At 43.1% G+C, this 9,991-nt stretch overlaps 1 protein-coding gene across 3 annotated transcripts in view; it reads right to left on the bottom strand.

Moving 5' to 3' along the window:
• Positions 1 to 870: 870 nt before the first annotated feature.
• Positions 871 to 9,991, bottom strand: part of SUDS3 (SDS3 homolog, SIN3A corepressor complex component) — a 34,170-nt gene continuing 25,049 nt past the window's right edge. Inside the window, exons 11-13 of one of the 3 annotated variants that reach the window (XM_044775781.2) lie at positions 7,244 to 7,328; positions 4,198 to 4,283; positions 871 to 4,106 (exon numbers count right to left, since the gene is read on the bottom strand). In XM_044775781.2, the coding sequence (XP_044631716.1) occupies positions 3,929 to 4,106; positions 4,198 to 4,283; positions 7,244 to 7,328 (349 nt within the window). In that variant the 3' untranslated portion in view covers positions 871 to 3,928. Of the gene's footprint in view, positions 4,284 to 7,243; positions 7,329 to 9,991 lie in introns of all 3 variants that reach the window. The other 2 variants (XM_044775783.2, XM_014854727.3) reach the window with 2 other exon arrangements.

Here is a 9,991-nt window from a genome sequence, read left to right as displayed (position 1 = left end):
GACCACACGCTTTGCTACCAGCTCTCACAGCAAAGCTAGCCCCTAGCCTACAGCAGGGACTTGGCTCTTCCAGAACAACTACAGAAAAACCCAGCAGCTCAAGAGCTTGAAGGCTGAGGCGATTAAAACAGAGAAAACTAGTCAGGCTAGCAGTTACCCCAGCGAGCAGTAAAAATTGGAAGGAAGCCTAGGGGCTTGTGGGTGCTGGGAATGCTATTTCTTGATCTAGATGCTGGTTACGTGGATGCGTTCACTTTGAGAAAACTCAAAACTTCTACAATTAAGATCTGTGCGCTTTTCTGTATGAAAGCTTCATTACAATAAAAAAATGTAAAAGTAGTGACCACCCTCTCCGTTATCCAAAGCTGTAATAAAGCAGCCCTTCCCAACGGGTATGCCACAACTGCGTTATAAGCATGCCCCATCAGTCACCTGTGGCAGCAAGCAGCTGCGCATCGCTCTACCCTCCCCAGGGAGCTGTAGAAATACTATCACTTTTGGATAAGATTGGGAAGTACTGCTCTAGAGTACCAACGCAACAACATCTTCCTCAATCACACGAGCGAGTCTACCTTAAGGTTTTTCCTATCGCAGGTCAATTTTATTTCTCACTTTTTAATTAGACTGCTTTTATCATCTCCAACAAGGAGAGAGTACACTACAGTTAAGGGTCAGCACACCTAGACTGCTCTTTGTAAAACTCAGAGTCAGCCTTCGCCACGTCGTTCCACATCTGACTCATCATAAGGAGCAAATATCTGGTATATCCCTCCCTCTTCCCCAACTTCCTTCTCCCACAGTCGCTGGAGGGAAAATCTCAAATTTCAATCATTTATCAAGTCAATGCATATAACACAGACTACATGCTGGTTTTCTCTTTGAAAGTTTATTGTTATTAAAAACAAAACCTATACTTTTTACATCTTACATTCACCTCTCAGAACATTTATCGGTACCAGATAATGATGTCATATAAAAAGCCCACCAGATGCTTGAAATGGCTGCAAATTTTTTTACCATGTTCTGGTATTAAAGTGGTTTGAACTCTTTGGAAAAATTGGTATAACATTAATACCAAGATTTCAAATTCCCAGATTAGAAACAAGATTTTTAAGTCAGGGGGAAATTTAGCAAAGATTCAAGGCTAAAAGGAAATGTTAATAGAAAAACAAAACCAAAAATATTGTAAAAAATAGGATTTTCCCCCTCGAGTTAGGTAAAAAAATGCAACCAATCCCACCCCACCCCCAATATTTCTCTTAGAAAAGTCACCAAATCCTGAACACAGGGTCTTGCACACATTGTAAGCCGCTTGATTTGCAGATCAGCCTCTGGGATCTTACACTGGCCCCACTTACAAGTATTTTTTTAAAAAATTAAGTTAGGTAGTTAGACATCCATAAATACTGGTATGCAAATGAATGAAAACATCCTGGCTTTGGTATGGCTACAGAAATCTGGAAATTGTCCAAGAGGACACTGGCTTAGGAGAGAGGGAGTCTGGGTGGAGGGCACATAAAAACCCCCAAGCAGAGGTAAAATAAATATGGGGACATATCCATAGCAAACACTGTGTATAATACTCAGGCAGACGCCTCAAACAAAACACACGGAGAAGTTCCTGATTAGAACAACAAATGTAAAGGTTCTTAATCAGAGTAACACACATACAGGTTTTTCATCAGAATTGTTCGGACCAACTTTTTTCCAAGTATCACTTGTAGGAAATAGTCTGAATTTGGGAATTCATCTGGTTCACTGGGGTCTAGTGAGAGACAAAGACCTTTTGGAATAAGTGTGGCCACCTGGGCTAAAAGCAAGCCCCTTCTTATTCTAGGAATTTCAAAGTCTGTTTTTCCCCTCTAGTTCGCTTCTGCCCACCACAAAAGTACCTCCACCTCCTAACAAGGGAGCTCTTCCACCCCTGGGCAGCACAGGGGCTGGGCAGCACAGGGGCTGTGGACTTTTCATCCCTAGGGTGACTAACATATTAAATCTTCCGAGATTGGGAATATAATTTACTGTGCTGTGTCTCAAGTCTACTTCACATTTCCCCCCATCCTCACTAGATCATGATTAAGGGTTGGGAGGATATTGAGGAGCAGAAGGCAGTGATGGGGCTGAGATCGCGTGAAGCATGGCCCGAAACACTCCAATTTACAGAAGAGCAAAGGGCAAAGCACCCACACCCTGGTCTTCAAATGGTGATTTCACAAAAGCACAGAGATGCCACCAGACAAGGCGAGGAAAAAAGGCAACTTGCTGCTGCTTCGATGCTGAACCCCCAATGGTCATCAATACAATCCTTTCCTAAAAAACAAACTTTGGTGTGTACTGTTAGGAAGACAAATAAGATGATCATTTAAAAACAAAAAAACACCTTTGATAACAACACACACTTAATGTATCTAAATAAATTTCTATCACAGAGCACTAGATAATAACCAATAGCTACCTGACAATCTGGGATGTTACACACACTGGTGACAATTCAGGAGAGGTCCTCCCTTACAGCAAAGGCCACCAAGAAGAAACAAAAGGTGAAGCCCCTGTTTACTGTGGACTTGGTTCACTACAGTAAACATCATAACAAGGAGGACGGGGGGGGGGGGGGCAGAAAAAACACAGAACACCCAGGTAACTTTTAATAAACGAGCATCATTTATCCTGTTTTCTAAATAAGACTCCAACACCAGAAAAAAAATGAGAGGAAAAAAATGGGTTATAAATTAACACAAAAACATAGCTGTACAAATCTTTACTCCGAGTGAGTAAGGTTTGGTCTCTGATGAAAGCCAGGACTTACGAGAAGCTGATTTACTTGTCATCACAGACCCCCAGGTTGCTTTGGGGTGTGTACGTCAAGGGACAACATGGAGAGAATCACTTGAGACCAGGGGAATTAAGATTTCCTGGGGAGTCTAAGGTCTACTGAGTTCCCACAGAGGCTACCACTTGCTCAAACCCCAAGTTCTTTAAACATCTTAAGGTGGCAACCAGAACATAGAAAACCCCATCAGCCAACGAATCATTAGTCCAACTATGGGAATGAGGGAGAGGGAGCAGGGAGTGCAGGAAGGCTGTTTCATCAGGATTCACTAGGAAGAGCGCTGGCTTAGTGGAGCCACGGCAGAGCTTTCTTTGTCTTCAACCTAGGCCAGATCTCCGGGGAGATCTCCTGGGAGGCTGGGAGTGCCAACAACAGGGTTCCACGAGCTTGGAACAGCCAGTGTGCAATACTGGCATCAGTGACAAGAGGGCACTTTGAGTTATGAGTGAGAGTCTACAGATCACCGATTATTGCACTATCAATCCCACCTCCCCACCTACAAGAGATAACCCAATCATCAGCCTGTGGCAGGTCCCACTCCATCTACCTGGGAGCAGGGGAGAGAAATGAACTACAAACAAAAACTTCTGAAATGACCACTTCTTGTTCCAGCTTGAGCTAGAACAAATGTGTTTGAATAAACCACCTGCATTAAATAACATTTAAAATATGGTACCTTCAGCACATTATGAATATGAAAGGCCCCCTCCCCCAAGCCCGATTTACTTCAGTGCACGTAGGCTCCCAGGCATATTTTTCTGTCGTTCAGCCTGTGGAGTAGATGGCATACGCCAGATGTTACACCAGGCATTTATTTCTCCAAGAAGGCTGAGAGCCAGGAGAATTAATCTCCTTCTACTAGGACCTCTGCCCCAAGCTTCTGGGCAAATAGTGAATTGGGTTCAACAAGTGAAGTAGGTACGTGATCCACTAATCAGATTGAAAGCATGAAAATGCACTGCAGAGTGGATCTCTTCCTGCTCCTCTTCATGGCAGAAAGACCGAAAGATGATTAATAAAAAGAGATGTCCCTTCAAACTCAAAGGAGGCTTAAAAAAAAAGGACAAAGTATAAGCAAAAACTAAAGACATAAGTAAATCAAACTCTCAACACTCCCAAAAGTAAAACAGTCTCATGGGGACTGATGGCTGGAAGAAGTCGAGGCCGGAAAGAATGACACAAAGATGGAAGTGGCTGGCCACAAAAGTGCCGTGCAGAATCCACAACAGTGTTCTCCATTTTCCAAGGCCAAGGAGCAATTTCCAAGTTAAAAACTCTATTAAGAAGAAAACAAAACAAAACAAAACCAAAAACCACTCCAGAAATAGGGTCAAGGGAAGAACACTGTAGAAAGTCAAGCCGCTGACCTCCGGCGGATGACAAAGAGCCCGCGCTGAAGCTGGCCCAAGTAAATCCTCATCTTGGTGCTGTCACTTGTCTTCCTCACCCAGATCTGTGAGGAAGGAAAGGGAACAAGATGAGAGAGGGTAATACTGAGGAGCAAATCTTCCAGAGCATCGAAATATGTGCGTGAATTAGATGTAGGCAGAAAACTGGCAACCTCTTCCTGTCCACCTGTGAGGGTTTCATGGGCACCTCCTGCCCTTCAGCCCTCCCAAGGCTCGCCTTTACTGAAGAGGGCAGTCATCAGCCCTTGAACTGGTTTCTCCCAGCCAATCCTCTTACACCTTTGATTAAGAAAATGGAAATCATGGGTTCCATTTTTGCCTTGATCTTAAGGACTCTTTCTGATTTGGTTTGATTGCAGCGTTATCAACAGTCAAGATACATATATTCATGAACTTAAACTTTCAATCAACTTTGGAAATACTTCCCTTGCCCCAGGGGACTTCCATATTATAGCCTTTCAATACTCTGGTTTCCTGGCAACGAAGGCTAATGGCCATGACAGGAAAAGGAGGGGAAAAAATGCCCATGAGTGAGCAAAGGCCCAATTAGGATCATGAGAAGGCTAAATTAGCCTAAGACAGTCCTTCGCTCCTGACCGTGTCATTCTCCCACAGATGGGATGAGATGTATGACATTCTGCAGGGCAGATGCATTCTTCCCTAGAATTGAGAATGAAATCCTGCGGCAGGGAGGCTGCCAGAGGTGACAAGTACACTCAGTAACTGGCATCGCTGCAGTCAGGGATGGGAAGGAGAGTCGCCTCCTCAGTCACCTGATGCACCTGAGTGAGGGGTTCCTGTGTGCCAGACACTGTGCTAATCAAGCTGAGCTTTTTCATCCTGAGAACAACCCTATGAAGTAAGCTCTATCATCTCCCCCATTTTATAGAAAAGCAAGGCTGAGTTCCGTGTCTGACGTGAATCTTGGCACCTGACAGCAAAGCCCCTTGCTCTTCTCCACTAAACCAGCCCCTAACTCTCACCCATTCTCTCATCTGTTTAATTAACATGCAATTTGATGGAGCCCAAAGCATAATTCTTTTAAAGATCCGCATCTCACCCATATAAGCAAGTACAATTTTACAGATATATCTCCTCCCTCCCCCATGCAGTTTTAAAAAAGAGTAAGTTTTAAAAAAGCTTATTCTCAGCACCAGCCCCATGGCGTAGTGGTTAAGTTCATGGGCTCCACTTCAGTGGTCAAGGGTTCACAGGTTCAGATGCTGAGTGTGGACCTACACATCATCAAGCCATGCTGTAGCAGTGTCCCACATACAAAATAGAGGAAGACTGGCACAGATGTTAGCTCAGGGACAATCTTCCTCACCAAAAAAAAGGTTATTTTCAGTTTTATCTTAATTTCTTTAATGTAATTATTTAGTAATAAAGAGACTTTAAAATCAAATACACTGGTTTAAAAATAAAGTTAAAGACCTCAGATGAAGCTGAGTCTCTAAAGGACCTTGCAGAATCATTTTAAACTGAAAACTGACCCCAAGGAGGGCTGAACTGGGGAGTCACCTAAACACTCAGATCCACCCACCAAATCTGCCTAGAGTCAATTTACGCAAAGGCCAAGCTCCAGGGTCACTCAGGATTTGACCTGAAAACAAGCTGGAATACTTCCAGGAAGTGAGAAGTGTTTTTCCATGACCAGAGCTGCATGCCTCCAACGCACTGAGGCTTCTCCCCTCCAGGAGACGTGTCTCAGTGTCACCGTTTCCTTGTCAGACCTCGTTGACTCTATTATGTCAAAGGGTGACAATCTTCGACAGAGAAAAAAATCTAACTTGCATTTCTATTTTCCTGAAACATCTTGAGGTGTCACAGAGAAGAGTGCACTGTTCTGAGGTAGGCTGAGGGACCAGGAGGCTACACACGCTGCGTCAAGCAGCCCACACGGTCAGGCGCAAAAGCTCTGTCGTGAAATCGTGGTGCCTCTTGCTGAGGAACAGCAGGTCTGTTGGATCCCCTCTCCTGGTTTTGACTTAGCTTGAGGTGACACACAGATCCTGAGCCCAGAGAGGAATGACAGTCATTTATCTGGAAGGCTCTCCCTAACTTCTAAATAAACAATCATTTTGCAAACTAGTCACATTTGAGGGCATTTTCAATTCAGGAAGCTGGGACAATAGAAGAGGCTTAAGTTATTTCATAACCCAGTTTCATTAGATTTACTGTGCACCGGCATGAATAAGTTACAGAGGGTAGACACATAAAAATCAACTTCTTTGCAGACATTTGTGGACTGATAAAAGATCAAGCCAATCCAGCTATTAAAGTTTTAAACTTTTTCTTAACTACTAATAAGTTACACACTGCAGACATCCTCCTACTGAAGTGCTAGTCACATCATCCTTCAGCAGAACCCTCTGAGCTGACTTTAGAACCAGTTCCCATCTGACAGGAGAGACTGGAGAAGACCAATACCTACGGGCAGGAGCCTGGTAGCTCGCTGTTCAGAGGCACAACAGGACATTTCAGATTGGAAAGATGGCAGACAAATAGTAGTGTGGGGGTCAGATCAGGGCAGGATCCACTTATTGAGCACTTACTGTGTGCCAGACCCTGTGCCAGGTGCCTCCTTAAATCCTCACAGCATGAAACATATCTCAGTACACATGAAAGTGGTAGAGACATAACAAAACAAAGATGGAGTGTGTTCCACAGGCAAGTTCCATTCTGAGTAGCAGCAGGATTTGAATGCAGGTGTCACAAACTCGCCTTTTGTTCTTTCCTGTCGTCTAGCTAGTGGTTCCCAACTCAAGGATCATACAGGGAGTTCACAAATACCACAAGGAACACACAAATTCGCATATATCACAGTCAAGCAAAGAAAGGGATGATCAAGGGTGATTTTGCCCATGTGCAGTTTCTGCCTGAAAGTGCTGACTTCAGAACCTGACCCAAATTTTACACGATTCCACTGTACTTTCACGGTGGCACCTACACTGCAGGTTCATCACATTGTACTTGCTTAAAGGGGAGGGAGTCCAGTACCTACCTCATTGGCCCCCACAGAGCTGATGACACAGCTCAGTTTCTGGTTGTCCTTTGACTCCAGATAGATGGCTTGGCTCTTGTGGTACCTGCCCAAAACAGGACACGAATTTGTTTATTTTTAAACCACTTTAGCAAGGCATGATTGACACGTAAAATGCTGTACATATTTAACATACACAACTCGATGAGTCTGGGGATAAGCAGACACCCAGGAAACCATCACCACTATCAGGCCATAAACATATCCATCTCAACCCGAATTTTCCTCCACTCTCTTTATTATAATTATTGGTTTTGGGGTTTTTTTTTGTAGTAAGAACACAACATAGGATCTACCGTCTCAACAAATTTTAAGGATACAATAAAGTATTGTTAACAGCACAAACTTAAAAAAAAAGGGAAGGGAGGGAGTAAAAACAAAAAATATAATTAAAAGTCTTAACTATATTTGAGGAAGAGTCTGGATTTCAGGTTTAATTTAAAGGCTTCCATCCTTGATTAGATTAGATGACCTCCTAATATTCTTCCAGACATAAAACTTACATTCCTTGGTCCCTCCTCAGAGGGGAAAAGGGGGCCGAGGAAAGAGCTGGGAAACTAGCTCTGTAAGTTTACCTTTTTTTGGACTAAGTGAGCCAGTTCAAAAAGTAAGTTAAAGCTTTTCGAGTAAAACCTCTGTTCCCACTTTCTGCCCCTACCCCAAAACAGTGAAGCAAGTTGGGTGGACAAAACCAATAGATGGACGTAAATAATTGTTCTGTTCTTTATTTTTCTATCTGGCCAAATAAGTCATTAACAAGGAAGGCCAAATTCAGCTCTCACTGTGGTCACTCATCCAAAAAATACTCATTAAACACTTACTATGTACCACTGACTATGCTAGAGGTTAGAGGTAGGCAGTGAACAAGGCCACAAGGACCCTGCAGAGCTTCAAACACAGCGGCAATGAAGAATATTAAATGATCACACCTAGCAAGAGCTAACTGGGTGAAGTTCTGAGTGTCATGACATGCACCAAAGGGTATCTAATTTGGCCTGGCCAGTCAGGAGAGGGGCTTTTAACGGAGTAGACAAGGCAGACACTCCCCTTTCAGCTCCTGTATCTACTCTCTTAGCCTGTAGTGCAGGCCCACCTTCAACCTCTACGAGTTCAGGGACAAGGCCAAGGATGAAAGTGAGGAAGCCAGGGCCAAAGCCAAAATGGAACAACAGCTGCCACAGGATGAAGGAGCAGCTGCTGGATGACAAGAGTTGAAACATCAGCTGAGCTGCTGCTGGCAGCCCTGGCCTGGACCAGCCCTAGTTCAGTCAGAACATAACCTTTGGTTCATTCTGGCTGCAGACATCTGGCTAAACACACTCACTAACTCATGTGAATTCCACCAAAACCCATCCCAAGCAAAGCACTGTATCTTTTCATTATTTCTGTGGGGGAAGAAGGTAGACTCTGTTTTGCTGGTATAATGAAATAATCTACTGCCAAGATATCACAGTAAAAGATGTAGTAAAAGATGTACTTCACTCCCACAATGAGCTTTTTTCAATCTAAGTTCCCAGCACTCTTTAACCTGCTACTTAGGAACTGAAGACTCAGGTTTCCAAGTCAATTTACTTCCTGAAAACACTGTTAAGAGAAATAGAATCATAATGCAATTAGAAGAATGAGATTGGTTTAGATCCAGTTTTAAAGTTGCTTTTGGTCAAGGATGAGTTGCCACACTGGGTCAGGGGACCTTCATTACACTAAATATGCAGTTTTACAAGGTCTGAATTGTACAAGGCATAATAAGGAAAGGCTGAGTGAATTCACAGCAAAACTCTAACTTGAGTTTCCCTCCCACATCTAAGCCAGCTCACCTATGTAAACAGTAATGCCTTGAGTAATGGTTAGAATAAAAATAGAGAGAGAGAGAACATTCAGTTATTCTACGGGGATTGGAAGTCATTAAAGAGAGAAACACACAAAACAACATGGCAACTAGCCTCAAGTCACTCTGATACTACTTTCTGAATGCTTTAATAAAGAAAGGTCATAGGTATGGCACAGAAGTACATTACTTGTGTGGAAACATGCTCAATATACTGCTAAGTGGAGGAAAACAACTATGTCCATTATGTTCCTGTGCTTGTAATAAAACACATTACATGTATATCATACAAATAGGAAAAACTGGGTAAATTTATATATTAATAAATGTACATTAAAATTTTATAAAAATATAAAATGTAAATTAAGAACGGTATTCCTCTTATTGCATAGCTTTCTTTTTTCCAGAATAAACAGGTATTAGTTATAATAAAAAGTAAATATTTTCTTATAAGTCATGGTACTAGAAAATACCTAAATAACAAAGATGGAGTGGAAAGAAAACAATGTCACAAATTACCGTCTTAGTGTCTGCTAAAGACAGCAGTTACCTCTGGAGACTACTCACACAATTCTCATGGATGTTGCATTTTCCTTCAAATGTGCTCAGAGCCCAAACCCCAACATACCTGACCGGCTTTAAAGTAAACATCAGAAGTGACAATGCAATCTGGTCATCACTCCTGAGAAGTGGTCTGAGACCTGAGCATCTGGCCTCCTCCCAAATCTACCTGCTCTGGGATCACCAAACGGTGGTGACTTGAACATCCACCACTGGTCACCATCTGCTCCAAGGGAGGGCTGGCAGCATGTTTCCCAAAGCAGCCCACCCAAGCCAACTGATTCCCAGGTCCTCCTGAAGCAGAGCCTCTGAGACGTCCA

This window comes from Equus asinus, chromosome 8 (genome assembly GCF_041296235.1).
Source record: "Equus asinus isolate D_3611 breed Donkey chromosome 8, EquAss-T2T_v2, whole genome shotgun sequence".
Lineage (NCBI taxonomy): Eukaryota > Metazoa > Chordata > Mammalia > Perissodactyla > Equidae > Equus > Equus asinus.
Note: the sequence above shows the minus strand (reverse complement) of the source record. Positions and strands in the feature narration are given on the sequence as shown.